We start from the raw sequence: 19,013 nt of genomic DNA, 5'->3' as shown, positions 1-19,013 counted from the left end.
AATCCAATACACAGATACAAGACATTCTATGCTCATTGTTTGCTTTAAAGATCATTAACAAAAACAATCTAAATAGCATATTTGAGCTGGCTGAAGAGTACATTTTTTTTTTTCATGTGAAGCTATTCAACTCCTAACATTAAACGCAGGAGGACAGTGACTTTTGCGGCTAAATTGGGAGAGTCTGACACATAAAAAAGATCACATTTAAGGCATGCTGTGCTGTTAAGCCTTTGTGTATGGGTCAGCTGCTGAGGGTATAGCAGAACTGAGACACTGAAGGACTACAGCAGCCTCCCCACATCCGAAGGGTCTTTTACCTTTAAAGGCTTTAAGTAGAATACCTCTTACATGCAAGTGACTATGGTAATTTTCATCCAGACAGGACTGCAGAAGCAACAGCATGTGAAGGTACTCAGACGGGTGAAACTAAACTAAACTCAAATAACAGCATGTCGCCTGTTCCCCATACAGTATATTTGGATACTAAACTATTTGTTTCAGCACTTCCTTCTTTAAGCCTCAAAGCCCCTCCATAAGATGATGCACCTGGCACAACGCAGTTTTCCCAGCTACCTGCATATAGGGCTTCTCCTGGCTTCCTCCACAAGCTGCTCTTGGCTCCCGTGCCAGCCAGGGGCTGGAGTGGGGTTGCTCCTTACAGCCTACCCTGACGTGCGCTCCCCTCCCAGAGCACACCAGCACCGCCTTCCCTGCGGCGGCGGCACAGGCAGCTCCCGCAGCTCCCCACCGCTGCCAGCCACCATTCTCCCCCCGCCGCCCCTGTGATAACCCCTCAGCCACCACTGCCGTAAGTACGCCTCCTCCCTGCAGGCTCCCGGACAGCACCGGCACCGCCCACTCCCGCCTCCCTGCGCCGCGGGGCGGTACCGCGTCTGCGCGGCAGCGCTGCTGAGGCCCGGTGCTGTGCTGGCAGGGGTCGTGCGCAGGCGCGGGGCGGTGTCTGGTGCGCAGGTGAGGTGGGTGCGGGCCGCGGCGGCGGGGGTCGTGCTGTGCGCCTCGGGGGCTGTCATCGTCCCTTCCTGTGGCGGGAGGGAAAAGCCGCGGCCTCTTGTAGCGCGGCTCCCAGCCCCGTCCCCGGAAGGTGTGTCCTTCCCGAAGTTCAGACCAGACCTGAGGGGTGGGAACGGGCCTGATGGAGGCTGACAGCGGCGGTGGTCGTGTGCAGCTGTCGCGGTTGGCGGCGGGTCGTCAGCCCATGGGCGAGAGGAGGCAGGGTTGGCTGACGCTCGTCGTCGTCCTCCCTGGAAACCGTGGAGTCACACTTACAGGCTCGGACGGCCTCAGCTTCCTGCTCCCGTCCGGGCTGGCACCGGCTCGCGGAGGCAGTCTGGTGTGTTCACCCAGACCCGAGAAGCAGCCGGAGGGAAAGGTGCTTTACCCCGTGCTGTGAGGAAATGCGCCTGGCCCGTGTCACTAGGGACACTCACTAGGGAACAAACAGGTGAAACACAACAGTGCCAGGGTATAGCGAGCTACACCCCTTCAGTAAGGTGGGTGTTAGTGCTCCCTTGGTGCTGGAAAGGGAATGAAGAGGTTCCCCTTTAGTGTGCAGCGCTGCAGGTGGAGAGGAAAGCTCTGGTTGTATGAGGTTTTATCAAGATAAATGCATTTTACGTATTACAGTTTTTCATCCTGTGTTGAATTTGTTCATAAAACTTCATTTAATGTGTTCCTGTGACTCTAGCATAGCTTTTAGGGGAGGTGACACTTCCTGTTATCTTCTGCAGCCCTGTCAAAATGGGAAAGCCGTAGAATTGTTGTAAACTGTCACGGAAAATGTTTTAAGTATTTACAGCTATGCAATTTGAAGAGTTTTCCATCAGTACGTTCAGAAAAGTATTGAGCATTTGTCTTACATTGCAACACCCTGCACATCACCATGCTGTGAAGGATGTATTTATCATATGTCAGTTTTCTTACACAAGTTGAATGTTGTGCAGGCTTGTAGTACTTGTATAGTGAGTAAAGGGTATTTAAGGTCTGACTGACTAGTGTTTGTAAAGCATACCACTTCATTATGTGGAAGGTATGCGTATACATTTCCTTCTTGAATGAAGTGTACAGTGAGATCTCAGCTGCAGAAGTCAGGGTTGTCTCCTGAAGCCTGATTTGGAAACAAAAGATGAGTCAATAATGAGTGCTGCCCTAATATTTTTTTTTTTTTCCATGAAATTCTCTTTGTAGGTAATGTAAGGATTTCAGCTATAAGCAAGAGAGAAAGCAGGCATGTCAGCTCTTTGTCCACCACCATCTCCTGCAGTTGCTAAAACAGAGATCTCTTTGAATGGCGAGTCACCTTTACTAGCTGCCACTTTTGCTTACTGGGACAATATTCTTGGCCCCCGAGTGCGGCATATCTGGGCCCCAAAGACAGAACAGGTACTTCTCAGTGATGGTGAAATAACTTTCCTTGCAAACCACACCCTGAATGGAGAAATACTTCGGAATGCAGAAAGCGGTGCAATAGATGTGAAATTCTTCGTCTTGGCAGAAAAAAGGGTAATCATTGTGTCATTAATCTTTGATGGAAACTGGAATGGAGACAGAAGCACATACGGACTATCAATTATACTTCCACAAAGTGAACTCGGCTTCTACCTGCCACTTCACAGAGTGTGCGTGGATAGGTTAACACATATTATAAGGAAAGGAAGAATATGGATGCATAAGGTAGGTGTATTGTTCATTACTAAAAGCAGTTGTCCAGGTTGTCTTGAGCAAAAACAAAACCTAAGAGGTTGTGCCACCTACTGTATAGCAGTCCAGACACAAAAACTCAAGAGGAGGCTGACCTCTCTACAAGTGTACAATTTTGAAGGCTGAAAGTTACTAACAGGTCAGCAAATTCAAGGCTGGGATTTTTAGCCACCAGTACTTGTCTAGTAAATTATATAACCTGCACCAGGCTGTCGAAGTGAAATAGGCATCCTGTACAGTTTTTCATCTCACTAATTTGTTATAAATTGTTGCTTTTAAGTACGTTAGCATATTTAAACCAGGTTGAATTGTAAATTTACTGTGTTAAAGTGATTGTTTCCAGTGTTGAGGTCCAGAAAAGGGAACTGATGCAGTTAATGTTGTCATTGCTATAGTTCTATTTTTCAAAAAAAAAAAAAAAAAAGAGGGTATCAGCAATCAGTTTGGCAAGATTGTTAAATTGGGTAAAACTAATGGGAGAACCACAAAAATACATCTATTTTAGCCCAAATATTTATACTTTTGAAATTCAGAAAACATGCTAAGTTTTTCTGAAGAATTACAAGTCTTACCTTTAGATACATTATGGATATTTTCTTAAGCGAAAATTATTATGTATTTTTGTTTAAATAATGTTTAGACAATAAAAATTATAATAATAAAATCTGTCATCTTCATGGAGTACAAGTCGTCTTACAGCAGTGCATTGTATGCCAGCTGTAACGTGTATTGTGATACGTGTTTGTCTGGTAAAGTTTTTGTTCCTCTTCTAAGACTTCTAGTCAACATATTTTAAACTTCCTTTCTGAGTACTCTTATCTGAGCTAATTAAGTTTCCAGAAACACTAAACTGGTGTTAATTTTAGTGGTGGTGGTTCCTTTTTGCTACACTAACTCCAGTGATATTTGCTGTCTTCCCTGATGATGGCTGGCAGTGTTTTCCACTACATTGGGTCTTGATACATCTGGGCTTTATTTTTCAGACGAAGGATAAAGTTCATTTTCACTATGGCAGAAACACAAATATGTCATTCTTAATCTAGTCTTCTAAAAGCGTGCTGGATGTTAGTGCTTTTGACTTAAGTAAATTCTATCATGTGTCCTTGATTACGTTGCTTCTCTCTCATTTAGTGTCCTCTGCACTTACTTTTAATGTGAGTAGCAAATAGGAATTGTCCATCATTCTTAATTACAGTAATCTTAGCTCTTTTTGGACATTGACCCATATCAGTATGTTTCTACAGTAGAAGTAGCCTTCAATTAGTGTTGAGAATGACAAATCTTTTCTACTAGTTTCCTCAGAAATCAGTCATTAAGTTCTTCATTCTTTTTCAGATGTTCTTGAGGCAGATAGGTCAACTGGCTTAGCTGAGACAGTGACGCATTCTGAGGTAGATGGTTATTGTCTGTCAGGGGTTTTTTGGGGTTTTTTTTCTGAGGAAGATCAAAGATCCCTGCATACCTCTGCCGTACTGCAGCCTTACATAGGAAAAAGGAAACTGCTTTGAAAATGTAGATTAAAATTTAGGCATGAGTTGTAAGATGATACTGAATTAAATGAGGCTCATTTTGTAGTTTGAGTTTTGGGACAGTTTAGCAACTGTGACTAAACAGAACAAGAAATACTAAAGTTGTATCTGAAAGGAACTATGTATCTCTTCTGGAATTTGTAATGGTTGTGGTTATTGGCTGTCAGGAGTTCTGTGTAGAGCCAGACAAGAGTTCCAGAAGAAACTCTTCTGAACTCAAGAACTAGGAGAAACATGGAACAGTTCAGACTGGCAAAGAAAGACAAGCAACTCCAAGCAGGTCATCTATATGGGAATTAGAAAAGCCTTTTATCTACTTCAGTTTTATTACCAGATGTCTGTCTAATAATTTTGAGCAGTTATATTTCTAAAAAGTAGTGGCTTACACCATTTGTTCAGCCTTACCTTCATAAAGACTGACTTCTTTTAAAACAAAGGATCTTCACTGTCAAGGATGTCTTACTTCACTGATACTGAACTCAAGGATGGAGGTGCCCTGAAGGAATCTGCCTTGTTCCAATATTGTTTTTCGCAGGTGCCTCTTTTAGATGGTTTGACAAGTTGTATTCCTGGTTTAGAGCAAGTTAGTGTAGCTTGTTCCGTGTTCATCCATTCAAAAAAGTTTCCCACTTGAAGCTGTTGAACTCTGAGTAGTTGATCCTTGGGAAACTGAGGAGCGACCAATAAAAATGCAATAACCTGTCAGCATCTAGCAGTAGATATCATTAGTTTTCCCAGCATCTTCCATTTTTTTTTTGCATGTTGTATTGATCTTCTCAGTGATTAATGCCAATTCTTTTTGTGAAGAGCTTTATCCTGTTGTAAGTTGCATTTTGAATGCAGTTTGCTACTCGGCTGCTGCTGAGTCTGTTTTGAGAACTTTGGCCATCTGTTGTACATTGTGTTTTGTGTATTTTGAAATTTCATGCCTCCTGTACTTGGTTATAAAACAATGTTTCGAATACTTTTGTCTCAAGATGTGGAAAAAAAAAGTCCTGTTTTTCCTACCCTTTCCAGACAATTTTATTTTTTTTTATTTTGGAGATCTCATTTTTCTCTTGCTGCATCAGAAACCATCAGTCTGTACCTTATCCATTTAAACATAAAAATCCATACAGAAAGTGGAATTCTGTACGATAATCTGATCATTTGGCATTTGTTGATTGTAATGAAGAATGTTTTGTCATTATCGTCACACCCTCCCTTTCCTGCTGCTTCTGCCCAAGCATCTGAGAGGTTTGGTGGGGGCCAGAGTAGGGAGCATTGATCTGTTTAAAATGACACTGCTTCCCACTAATGTCAACTCTGTAAAAGAAAAAAGGCTTGAACATCAAAATTCGAATCTAAGAAGCATGACTCCACAGGGAAGAAACTGTACCATTTGACTGTTGTGTGCATACGTATATAAACAAATACCAGAGCGTTTATATTTAACTGCTTCTCTTGCTCAGGAGAGGCAAGAACATTTCCAGAAGATTGTCTTGGAAGGCACAGAGAGAATGGAGGATCAGGTAAGGGACCTGGTTGATGGGTATGGTACACCATCACAAAACTATTTGCCTGGATCTGGTGACTGTTGAAATTGGTGCTGCTTCTTATTTTTGGGATCCAAGAAGATACTTTGGAGTGGCTGATGACCTGCCATGCACAGGAGGCAAAGTTTCTGAAGATAGGATGATGGAAGCTGTGAACAAGTTGAAAGAAAATGTATTTCATCATTTTATGGGTAAAGTGGAAATCTATGAAGAATAATTACCTTTCAGAAAAGGAAAATCATTTACTTGAAGCTCTGTAAAGGTAGTAGCTTCCATAGATTCATGCTCACCTCCTATCAAGGATGGTTTTTCACTAGGTCGTTACCTTTTCAAGTTACAGAGATGTGCGGAGTCTGTCACGTTGGAATGTGGTTGAAGACCTCATGGATAAGGCTGTGAAAAGAATTCCATTTCTGAAACTGTGAATATAAAATTGTGGCTTCTCCTTTTTGTGATAGATAAATCAGATAAGAAGTTTTGTATGTTAATAATAAATATGCCTGGGTTTAGTTTCATGTCATTGTTAAAACATCAGACTTGGATCTAAAATGCTTATATTGCATGCAATACAGTATGATGAAATTATCTCACTTTGAATAATTCTTGTCTAGACCAATCAAACTGATTGTGAAAATTACATAGGACCCTGGAAATACATTTTAGAGATATACTGAGTCGCAAAATCTGTTTGCATTTCATAATTATTGATGAGCAAAGCCCAAGAAGTCTATGCATCCATTTTCCAAACAATTGGAAGTTAAAAATGTTTTGCATGTAATATTGCAAGCTCATGTTAGTAGTGACTTCTAATGCTGCACAATGTGCTTTTACTTGAAGCATTTTATTTATTGCACAGGGCCAGAGCATCATTCCAATGCTGACAGGAGAAGTCATTCCTGTAATGGAACTCCTTTCATCTATGAAATCACACAGTGTTCCAGAAGAAATAGATGTAAGTCTTTATGTTCTTTGCATTCTGAATAAAAAAGTGGCTTTGGCACTAAGGTTTAGTACATTCTTTAGCAGACAAAAGCCCACAGCTGTCGTAAGTTCTTATAAACTTTGGTTGGTTTACATCAGGTTCACCTAAGTGGTATGGTTTAACATAACTCTTTCAGTTTGGTAACTGTAATAGTGCTAGCAGTGGCTTTTATGATCAGCAGTTAGCAAAATTGACTGCTTAGAGTGATCAAAGATTATTTGATGCAAAACAAAATGAATTGGATAAATGGTTTTAATGTTGATACCTTATCACCGTGTTCCAGTATTTAAAGGGTGGCTAAAAGAAGATGGAGACTCCCTTTCTTCAAGGAGTCACATGGAAAAGACAAGGTGTAATGGGCACAAGTTACCCCCAGGGAGATTCTGACCAGACAGTGGTTGAAAATATTTCTCAATGAGAGCAATCAGCCATTGGAATAATCTCCCCTGGGAAGTGGTGGCCCCCCCAGTGCTGAAAACACTTAAGATTCAGCTGAGCAGGGTGCTGGAACATCTAGTCTAGGTTATGCTTTGTCTAGAAAGGTTGGACCATATGATCCTTGAGGTAATTTTCAACCTGGTATTCTGTGATTCTATGATTGATTCTATGATACTTGTTTCAGTGTGGTTTAGTGATCTCACAGAAGAAGTAAAAGTGATTTTGCTAAGATTATAGGAAAAAAAAAATCACAAAAAACACTGGGAAGAATCTGACTTGTGATTGGTAAAGAACATTTAATAATTGAGTGACTTTCTCATTTTCAAAATACTTTGGCTGAAATCAGGTCTTTTTAATGTTGTCCTTTTTGGGGCAGTCTTACAACTTAGTTTAAGTAGTTCTCACCTATCATTAAATATCAGTTAACTGGAAGGTGGTGTAGATCCTTATCTAACCTTTGTTTGTATTTACTTGCATTTCAGATAAGTGACACAGTGCTAAATGATGATGACATCGGGGATAGTTGCCATGAAGGCTTTCTTCTCAAGTACGAATTTTAGTTTTGATTTATGCTGTAATAAAATGGTTTAAGCTTGTGTGTGAATACATATGCGTGTACATGTACATATACAATTATCTATATGTGCATGTGAACATGCAGTAGATTAGTTTCCCTTATAGGAGGAGGAGAATGACATGTATTTGGCTTTCTGAATTTTTGTCTATAAAATGCTGCAGAAGTTCCTGTCACTTTAGAAGAATGTCACTGGGCTAATAGCTACATCTCTGTAGACTGTGTTGTCACAGTAATTTGCTTGATAATAGAATTCCTATAAAATACAGTTTTTCTTTGATACGTTCGATTTTATGAGGATATAAGTCAAAGTTTTGCATTTTTATGAAATGCCAAAAAACTTGCATAAACTATGAATAGGAGCCATTAATGGTATGGCATATAGAATGCTTGTTAAATTGTATTATTATTGTATTTCTCTTTTTTTTTCTCCTGTCTTTAATGTATAAGTGAAAGTATTTGCACTTGAGAGCAGTTTGGTTTCGTCCTGTGGGAAAACTTATTTCATATATTTTAGTTTGTTCTGTTACCCTTCAGAACACCTCCGATGTAACTGCATTCATTTATGTAGTGCTTAGTGCCTATTTATAGTGTCTCATACACTTTTCAGTGCTACAGAAAATTAGCTAATTCTTCATAATAAGGTTATGCTTAGTTCTATAGAAAATCTGAAAAATATAGAAGTGAATATCATGGAATGGGTTATTGTAAACAACTAGAGCCCTTGATCCTACAGCAATGAGCTATTCTTATTCCAAATGTAGATTATTGGGCAGGTAGACTATAGGATATGAGTTTTCTCTTTTTGCTGCTGCTTCTCCCTGGAAGTTTTGTTCTGAAATTAAATAATAACTTGGCCATTTGTGTGAAGGGTCCAAATGTCTGCTTTTTACCTTATCTGCAAAGCTGATCAGATCCTTTAGGTTCAGATGTAAAGTCTTAAATATAGTGTTGTACGGATTTATACATGTCATTGAATTAAAATTGGATTAAACCTAAATAAACTGGCATATCAACAACACCAGCCTCTAAAATAAGCTGTCATTTTTTTTTAGTAACTTCTAAATGAAACTGAGTGTCCATTTCTGCCCCAAAGGAAGAATTTTTAAGTATTCAGGTAGCCTTAAATTTTAACTCGTAGAATACACTTGATAAGGTAAATAGTAGCAGGTCCACTAGAGTGCACCTGCAGGATTTTAGAGTCTGAGCATAACTACTATAGTCCTTGTCTTTTAGACGTGTTTAACAGAACTGGTTAATCACACAATGCAGTAAGATAGCATAAATGTTCTTTTGTATAATCACAGGTACTGGAGAGGATTTTTTAATAGTACCTAGATGTTCCAGGATATCTAGACTTTTTGAAGCTGTGGGCCAGGTGTTGTTTTCAGAAAGTGCAGGGGGAAAGGGAGCATGAGGATAAGAAACCTCAACAGAAGTTTGCTAAGGACAAGTTAATAATTGTGGAGGTTAGTCCAGGTATGTTTACTTTAGCCTCCAGACTTAGGATAAACTAAATCAGATCTGTGCTGCTGGCAACTCATAAAACAAGATCATTCAACCGCCAACGTGCCTATGTGTATTCTAAAGGACTCAAGCTTGTGTCATGGTCTTGTCCATTGTGTCATGGTCTTGTCCATGTACTTACCAAGAGTTAGAACAGTTTACCTGCCAAAGCTCCTCAGACTGGTTTCTGATCCACAGTTATTAGAAAATGAGGACAAGCATGAAATACATCTTCTGTCAAGAAGCTTTCAAATCCATCATTATTAATATATTTTTTGGTACTCTAAAGTAATTCTTTTAGATAGATTTTGTAATTGAACTAGATAGTAGCAGTAGATAGTTTTTGTTTGCTGTATAACTGGTGGTGGGAGATTGAGTGACATTCTTCTTATTTATCAAAATGAAAATGCAGGTACTGCCAAACTACTGGATTTCATCAGTGGCCTAGGTGTGTGAGGTCCTATGGGTATGGGACTATAAGTATGAGCCTATATTTATACTAGCAACTTCATTCTTCACATCTTTGCACTTCATTCTTCTTGTGAAGATGGTAATTGTTTTATTTCAAAAGTTTGATTAAATGTATTAACCTATGTTTGGTTTTATTTGCAGTGCAATTAGTTCACACCTGCAGACCTGTGGTTGTTCTGTAGTTGTAGGAAGCAGCGCAGAAAAAGTTAATAAGGTAATGCATTTTCTAATCAACCAAACTGAAATTCTGATCATTAGGAGTGTTAGTGGGTTATTTGGAACAAGGTTTATAAACACACTTGAGGTGAAGGAGGAAAGAATACTGTTGTGTGGTTATCTTACTTCAGCTGATTTGTCTAGCAGTTGGTAATTCTGCCTGAAAATTGCCTTAGCAGTTGTATTCTGGCAACTATAAGAAAAGCAATGTATTTACTTGTTACTGATATAAACAAGTAGCAAAGGAGTCTGAGCTTTTAAAATCAGATTTTTTAGCTAAAATACACAAACTGAAGAGGTCTGAACTGGCTTGCCCAGTTCAGCTATGTCAGTGGCTATTGTCTGTGTACTCTCAAGAAGTGTCTGCATGATTTTTCTTACATGGGTGAATAAATCTGCATCATGAACTGCTTGCGTTTCATGGGACCACAGAGCTGTTGAGTCTGTAGTCACACACATGATGAAACAGGCAAGCTTACTGGGACTTGAAGCCATTCTAGTAATTCCAGAATTTTTTTCTTCATAGCTATACTGGGCTGACTTCATCTTCTGTCTGTTTAAAACTTAATTGGTAAATAAGCATACAGTTTAACTGGAAGATCTTAAATCAGAATTGACTTAGCTTTCCACATGAACCAAAAAGAGGCAAAGTACAGATACTAGTCCCTAAAACTGAGTCCTGTAACAACAAAACACTTAGTGTGTCACACTTGCTGGAGTGCGTCAGTAGGGATGATGTTTGATGTTTAGAAGCTTTCAGTTCTAGAAACAATAAGCAGCATTAGCTGTACCTTTTAATAGAGGAAATTTAAATTTAATAGAGGAAAGAGTGTATACATAATTATGGTCTATTTGGGAGGAAAAAAGATCACTCTTGGAAGCTGCATTTCAGAACAAGAAAATAATTGCATTTTTGTGGTAGACATTTTTTCCCATGCTGTTATTATTCTGAACTCTCTTGTAAGCTTTCCATGAGATATTTAATTTGAACCAATATGAAACTATCACCTGTTTTTCCCCTAACATTTGAGTGTAAATGGAGAGTTTATTGACGCTTATTTTAAGCTTACTCAGTATGTGAAGGAAAAATCAAATGGAGATGTTTTTCTTATTCAGAATTCTCCAACTACTTTTTTGTATACACCTTTCTGATTATATCAAAATGCTAGTTTCAGATAAATTGAAAGATATTCCTGAGATACAGTGTTTACAGCCAATTGAAGTACTTCTTACAGTGTATTTCTGTTTAGTGTAGTGCAATGTATCAGCATTTTGTTGAGAGAATCTTTGACTTCCATTTAATTTGGGTATTACTTTATCCTTTCTAATAAAAACACTGAAGTTAATTTTCTGTATTCTAATTCTAAAATTCAGAGACAAATGATGAAGAAAATGTTGTTTCCTTTGTGAGAAAGTGTATTTCACTAAATCACTTGCCTCTCTTATATTCATGGCTGAGTCCTTTAATAAGCTTCTTTGATTCAGAATATCCTGCAACTGGGAAGGAAAAGAATTATTTCATAAAAATGTGTAGTCCTAGAGCCTTTAAGTATTAGGTGCCACTGCACATGATGAGTGTACCAGTACTGCTGTGAGGGTAAGGTTCATATGTAGTTATGTAGCACTGTGTGTTTTCAGTTGTCCTGAGGCCATGACAAATATCCTGCAGAAGTACATGTGGAGAAGCAGTATAATCGGATAACTTTGTTTTCTGATAGCACATGTTCTGTCTGATTATGTTTGTAAGACTGAAAACTTCCTTTGAGGAAAAACTCATTTTAATTGTGGAAGTTGATGCGCTTTTTGATACATGTATCTGTGTGTATTGCTTCGGTATTAAAGAAAAATTAAGAACAGTGGTCCTGCTGTGAATATATGTTAATTGTAGACTCTTCATCGTATGTATTTTATACATATTATATACATATTATGTATTTTATAGTATGTAGGGCTGCTTGCTGCAGTGAAATATAGTAGTCTTCTTTTTAAAAAAGTCAAGGCAACTTTAGTAAACCAGGTTTGAAATAAGCAGTTTGTGATGCTTTATAAAAATGGGGGGAGGATGACACATTGTTTTGTGTGTATTGGCAGTGATGGTAAAGCACCTATGGTCAAATGAACAGCAAATGCTGGTACTCAAAACTAAAAATAATGATGAGCAAAAGGGGAACCAGAGAAAAGGAAATTCTCAGTTCTTAGTTTAAATCATCTAACTACAGTTAATACGTACTGTTTCAGAGATGTAAGATTTGTGCATGATTAAGTTATCATAATAGAGGAAAAGGCTTAAATGGTTATAAAAAGCTTACAGTTCATAAAATAATTAATTAAAAGTCTTTAATGTCTAATGGTTATGAGTACGTAAGGGAATGTCTTGATAAGCTAGACACTATAGGAAAGAAAAGAGCAGTCTAGAAGAATATGAGTCTCGAGATATATCCAGGGTGCATTTCATAAATTCTGTACCAGTTCTTATCAGCAGTGTGCTCCTTGTGTCACGATGGAACTGTTCTGAAGTAATTGCCTTCTTTATTGTGTATTTTAGCTTTCCTTAAGGTAAAAAAAAAGCACCTATTGCATCTTCCTGAAGAGGCAAAAAGCATTAGTCAGAAACTAAGTTGTCGCTACTTTAGTTACTGCATGAACGCATTGTACAAATACAAAGCCTTCCCAAACAACTTACAGACACAGGTAGGACACTGCAGGTTGAGACTGAAAGATTAGCAGAATGGAATTATCGTTGTGTTTGGAGATGATTACTTGTAGCTCTTGCAGGACAGGAGTTTGAAAATGGCTAATGAAGTACCTTTGTTGTTTTTAATGGAGAATTTGAAATTACTGAGGAAGTAAGCATGGATACTTATTTAGGAAATTGACTGTGTCTGATTGGAGACAAAAGCTGTTAATTCAAGGTGGAATAAATAAAATAAAAGGCTTAAAAGGGAGGAAAAGTAATCAAAGTAACTCATGTTTATATAATAGGAAAAGGTAGCAGAAAGCAAAAGTGAGTTCTTCTACATAATTGGCTAAAACCCAAACTTTGCCAAAAAAGCGTTGGATTTTTTTCTTCATTTGACAAAAAGTTGGAGTAATATGGCTTACAGCTCAATAATGTAAGCATGTCACTATCCTGTGACCTTGGTAAAGTCTTGGCTTTCCTAATAAACATGAGGAACTTTTTTGTTTCTTTGACATGACTAATACATTTTAGTTGGAAATTGCATTTGAAGATCAGTTCATTCCTTACATTCCCACTTTTTTCAAAACTGTTCTTTTTAATGCAGATTGTGAGGACATTATGTCTGTTTCTTACACCGTCAGAGAGGAAGTGCTCCAGACTCTGTAGAAATGAGTCTTCTTTCAAGTATGAGTCAGGACTTTTTGTTCAAGGCTTGCTCAAAGTAAGTATGCTTAGGAAAGTTCTATTCTTCTGTAGTCTAAGAACTTTCTTCAGTGGATGGGTGTGCATATGATTTGTGTGCAAATGATATCTTCAGAGAAATACGTCATCTTCATTTGATTCCTTTCTGGCACCGTAGCTTTCCTTGTAACTATTTGCATGTTAAAATTCCAAGCCAGTCTTTTTTCTGACACATCTGTTTCTTGAGTATTGTCCAGAATTGTTCCTATACTTCGAGGTACAATAATAATACTTTTTTTGCCTACTTGGGGCTGGAATCCCAAAAGGCCCTGAGTTTTTGTGCTTTACCATAAGAAAAAAAAAGAACAGGTCATCAGTCGTACAGTTTCCAAGTATTTTAAATGGGTGCAATCAGTGAAGATTAGTAGAGAAATAATGCTGTTTGCCCTAGCAAGCTGTCTAAACTTACCAGCTAAAAATAATACTGTAATGTAAATGGGGTCACAAACCGGGTGATGCAATACTGTAATATGCAGGTTACCTCAGTACCTGTTTTCACTGTTAATATAAGGGAGTCATCCAATATGAAGGATGTTTTTTACTGGGCTACAACCACCAGTTCTCTCAAACAAAACATCTCTAAATAAATAGGATTTAAAACTTAGGCATGATGCTTTAATATTGTTTTGTTCCAATATGGTTGTTTTGGGGTTTTTTTTAAAGTAACTAGAAGAATAATTTTTTTCACTAAAACAGGATGCAACAGGAAGCTTTGTGTTGCCCTTCCGTCAAGTAATGTATGCCCCATATCCTACTACACATATAGATGTAGATGTCAATACAGTGAAGCAGATGCCCCCTTGTCATGAACACATCTATAACCAACGACGATATATGAGATCCGAGCTGACAGCATTTTGGAGAGCTAATTCAGATGAAGAAATGTCTCAAGATTATATTATCCACACAGATGAGAGTTTCACACCTGATTTGTATGTACTCCTCTCTTGCATCTCTCAGTGTTACTTGATTAGGGACGAGAAATTAAAGTGTACTTTCTAAAGAAGTACATGAGGGTTCTTTGCTTTTAGGAAGCTCCTTGAGCTCTGGTAGTTGCGTTTATTTTGGAGGGATTTACCAGTTCGTCAGTAGTTTTGTTGCAGTAAATATGACTGAAATTCATTTTCAGTGATATTTCTGACCATGTTGTGTTTATTTTGCTGCCTGTTTTAATTAGGGATGTAACAGAGCTAAGTGTATTTGACCAGGTCCAATGGCTTTCCTGGGTTTACTTTATTTCACTCAAAAGTTTTACTGTACAATTCTTTATTAGCTTTAAAATTAGCAGGATAATATTTCACTTAAATTTTGAATTCACTTTCCATTTCTGCCAGATTTTAAACAGTAATGCTACTGCTGTGCACAACTGCTGGGCAGATAGTGTCCCTTCATGGCATTAGCTCACATGTTTCTTTGCTTTCTTTTCAATAGAAATGTCTTTCAAGATATCCTGCATCGAGACACGTTAGTAAAAGCCTTCCTGGATCAGGTAATTGTTGCTTTTTCAGAAAGAACAAGAGCAAAAGTTCAGTACTTTGAGCCCTAGAAACATGAAATTTAACAGGACCAGATAATTGGCTGGCTTGGTAGCTCTTTTTCTTACTAGTGCTGTGATTCTTCTGTGCATAACTAGAGAGAAAAGTACTTCTACTACTTACATATGAAAAACAACACACATTTTCTCTTGCTGTGCAACAGTGTCTAAGTTACAGTATTGAGAAAGCTACCTGACTGGGATTAATTTCAGATAATTTTATGAAGAAAAATAATGCTTTATCCAAACAGAATTGTAAAACAGCTTAATTTATTGTATTAGAGCATCTAGAAAACTACAAAACAATGTTGAGTATATCTACAAATCTGCTGTTCATGTGCCTGATCTGCTGTAATTAAGGATATGTTATATGTGTATGCAATGTTTGTTTATATTCTACATTCTTAAAATTATTCTTGAATTTCCATGTGTACTTAATTTTCTGGTATAATTTTTAACAGATCTTCCATCTGAAGCCTGGCTTGTCTCTAAGGAGTACTTTCCTTGCACAATTTCTGCTAGTCCTTCACAGAAAAGCCTTGACTTTAATAAAATATATAGAGGATGACACGTAAGTGAACAGATAATAGAAAGTAGGCTTTGAGAAAATTGCTCTGTTCTTTTTTACAACACCCTTCTTTATTTTCTTGCAGACAAAGAGGAAAGAAGCCTTTTAGGTCTCTTCGTAGCTTAAAGGTAGATCTTGACTTAACAGCAGAGGGCGATCTTAACATAATAATGGCTCTGGCTGAGAAGATTAAACCAGGTCTACATTCCTTTATCTTTGGGAGGCCGTTCTACACTAGTGTACAAGAACGTGATATGCTCATGACGTTTTAAAGTTCTCCACTGCTAACGTGCAGGATTGCAATCCTGCATGGTGCGAGAAGACATCTGTTAGTGTGACCACCACACATGTGACAATCATTGACTGGATTGGGGATAAAGCATTAGGCAGATACACTACAGACTGTCTGGAGCAGGAGAGGGACATCTTAGAGAGAATATTAGCTTAGCTAGACAAGCATGATTTTAATAAATCCATCTCTTCATGTGTTTTTTTTAACAGTAAATGTTACCAGAGGTTCCTTTGCCATATGGGTTTAGTAGGTAAATTCTAACATATGTACAATAAAGGGAAGCATTTTAATTTTCTTTCCACAGAGACTTTCTTCAAGTGTGTGTCAGTTTTTCTCTGTTCTGCTGTGTCAGTAATTTTAGTGTTTTTGCAGAACACAATGCATACATCCTCTCTGATCATGGAGGCTGTGGAATAGGGGCCTTCTAGGAGTTTCAGAGAGCTTTTTAAAGTGTTTGTTCTTACGTATGTGATACAATCTGAAATAGGACTTCCCTCATCTCCCTTTTTAACATTACTGGCTCCTTCATTCAGAGCATTTAAAGGTGTTTGAGATCTTTAATATACTACAAAGTGCTGTTCTGTGTGCAAACTGTTGACTGTTAGCATCTTAAACAGCAGCACTCTGCACGTGGGAACTGGGTCATTATTTAAGCGGCTTTGTGCATGTAAGTGCCAACCAGGACACTGTGACACCTCCTGCAGTGGAATGTCAGTAATCCAGCATAATTGAGCTCTTCTAAAACGCAAAACAGAAAAACATGTCATTCGGCAGCAGTTGTCAGTCTTTCTCTCTGTAAACTGCTGCTGTTCTTTCTGTTGTCAGTTAGAATAAAGTCCAGATTAAAGTATTAGACCTTCCCAAAGAACACCAAGGTGACAGCCAAATTAAAAGAGAAAACAGTGATTTTTTTTATTTTTTTTTTCCAGTGCCATTAATATATTTAGTAACCCTTAATTTGGAGATGAGCACAGCTACGGACTAATGTTATTAGCATTTTACTACGTGAATGCTAGTCAATAATCTTGCCAGGCTTCTTAGATCATCTTAACACATCTCCAGCTTTGCTTTGCTTGAAAATAAGTCCCCGTTTTCTGTTTGCATGCCTCAACCTCTCTTTCTCAGTAGCAGTTAGAGGGGTATGGTGTAAGGCTAATCCAGACCTATTGTATTGGGTTTTGACACATGGTTGGTGTACGACATTGAAATCAGCGGTACACCCTGTACTGCGTGTTGCTGTATTTCTGCTCTGTTTGGACAAATGCAGGAATATATTTGTGTCATGTTTTAGCATAACCTCATAACTCAGTATTCATTGTGAAAGAGCTTCATGTGTGTTTGAGAAGCCACAGCTGCTTTACTGCTTACATTGTTTGTAACTCTCCTTGGTGATCAAGCTGCTGTTTTTAGTGTCCCTTTCATGCAGAGAGGCAAAGAAGGTAACAAAAGCTAGATTCCCTACTTTTCTTGAAATGCGCAATACTTGGTTTTTAAAAGGAATATTGTCCTTCATTTGGGTGTCCAAAATTCCCTTATGTTTTCTGAAAGATAAAGATTCACAATTAAATATTTAGAGCTTATGAAAGACATGGAATTAAGCACCAGCTGCACACCATTTTTGTGAATGAACATCATCAGTGTTACCTGGTTGAATTAGTAACGTTTTATGGAGCTGTTTTCTTGCTGTGTATGTATGTAGGACTCTCAATAAGCTCAGTGCTTCATCAGGCTTGTCAGAATTGCACTGATGTATGTTACTTGTGCCAAGATTGTGTTTGTGTTCCTACCATGTTATTTCCTTGTGTGTTTTTTATCAATTGATCCATTAGAGAAGAGCCTGATTGTGCTGTTTTTACTCTCATGTCTAAGATTGTGAAAAAAAAAAAGGATGTAATAAACACTGCTGAAACTGCCAGTGTAAAAGTTGTGTTGAAGTCTAAAGAGCTTTAAATGTGCTGCTGAAATTAATCACTTCAGCTTGATAACACTGACTCTGCTAACAGCAAAGCTCTGTTTGTTTACAGAAGATGTCACTTTTTGAAAGTACTAAAAGCTGGGAACTTTATCAGTTGCTATTTTTGTTGCACAACTGTTACAAGTGCAGAATGTATAGTGAAGTAAGTTATTAAATGCATCCGCGTGTTGTCTTGTAAATCTTGATCAGAAAACAAGGTATTTTAATAAAATTCATGCACAATTTTTGACTTCAGTCGCTGCTGATTTTTTTCATAGAATTCCTGTTCTATATCTGATAGAATCATTATCTTCTATCCTTTGAAATGAAGAAGAAACCTTTTTCCTTTTTGTTAAATTAAAAATTATGGCGAGATGGTTAATCACAGACTCGTGGATAGAAAGACATTTGTAACTCCATTTCTGTTATGGACCTGTGCATTTCAAGCTGAGACCAGTGTGACTTGCTATGTCTCTGATGTACTCAGGTAAGAATTTAGTCTCTTTACAAAGTTTTAATTCCATAAGGTAGAGTTCAGAAATGTTTTAAGGAGTTCACTTGTGTCTAGCAGTCAGTAAATACTTTTCCTCAGGATTTTAGTTCCTAACCAGGCATATATAAAGCCAGGATGGAAAGGCATCCACTGGAGTGTTGTATTTGATGGGACTGCAGAGGATACTCCTAGTCTATATATCAGTATGCCGTAATGTCAGTTTTATTTCAGAGCAAAATGGGTGTTTTGGTAGTGTTTTTCTCTCTGAACCACCAATATGATACACTAATACTGAGGGCCCAGGCCTCCCACACTCCACTCTACTGGAAAAATGCATTAGAAAGATTTCTCTTTGTGTTCTTAGATCAGTGAAGACAAAGGGAAGTGGTCCAAAAATTGAGGGGTATCATACCGGCATGTGGGTCCACTCTAGTGTCTAAATGGGAGCCCGAAGATTGTCTTTCCTTCAGTGGTAAAGAGGTGTAAAAACATAAGCATTAGTGTGCAGAATAGAACATGGTTGTGTTTACCTCTGAGCTGACATAGAACTCTGTTAGAGCTCCCACTTGGTCAAACCACCAAGGAAACTCCATGACAGTGTGTCCTTATTTACAAGGTTGTTCATATGAGACTTGGATTAAAGGAAGTAATTATCTTGCTTCTCAAAGCCATGCTGTTCATGCACAAGTCCAGAGGTTTGAAACACAGAGACTTCAATTAAAGTTCAAATGTATGGAAAAAGGATAGTCCTGACAATGACCGTCAAGTAAGTCTGACTT

The 19,013-nt window shown here is 38.1% G+C and overlaps 1 protein-coding gene across 5 annotated transcripts in view; it reads left to right on the top strand.

Moving 5' to 3' along the window:
* Positions 1–919: 919 nt before the first annotated feature.
* The window catches only part of C9orf72 (C9orf72-SMCR8 complex subunit), a 35,102-nt gene continuing 17,008 nt past the window's right edge, over positions 920–19,013 (top strand). For 2 of the 5 annotated variants that reach the window (XM_080637000.1, XM_080637001.1), the window contains exons 1-10: positions 920–975; positions 2,209–2,694; positions 5,702–5,761; positions 6,642–6,737; positions 7,688–7,752; positions 9,898–9,970; positions 13,257–13,373; positions 14,090–14,325; positions 14,825–14,882; positions 15,389–15,498. In XM_080637000.1, coding sequence (XP_080493126.1) covers positions 2,251–2,694; positions 5,702–5,761; positions 6,642–6,737; positions 7,688–7,752; positions 9,898–9,970; positions 13,257–13,373; positions 14,090–14,325; positions 14,825–14,882; positions 15,389–15,498 — 1,259 coding nt within the window. In that variant the 5' untranslated portion in view covers positions 920–975; positions 2,209–2,250. Of the gene's footprint in view, positions 976–2,208; positions 2,695–5,701; positions 5,762–6,641; positions 6,738–7,687; positions 7,753–9,897; positions 9,971–13,256; positions 13,374–14,089; positions 14,326–14,824; positions 14,883–15,388; positions 15,499–15,580; positions 18,039–19,013 lie in introns of those variants that run through there. The other 3 variants (XM_080637002.1, XM_080637003.1, XM_080637004.1) reach the window with 3 other exon arrangements.

Source organism: Psittacula echo (genome assembly GCF_963264785.1).
Source record: "Psittacula echo genome assembly, chromosome: Z".
Taxonomy (NCBI): Eukaryota; Metazoa; Chordata; class Aves; order Psittaciformes; family Psittacidae; genus Psittacula; species Psittacula echo.
Note: the sequence above shows the minus strand (reverse complement) of the source record. Positions and strands in the feature narration are given on the sequence as shown.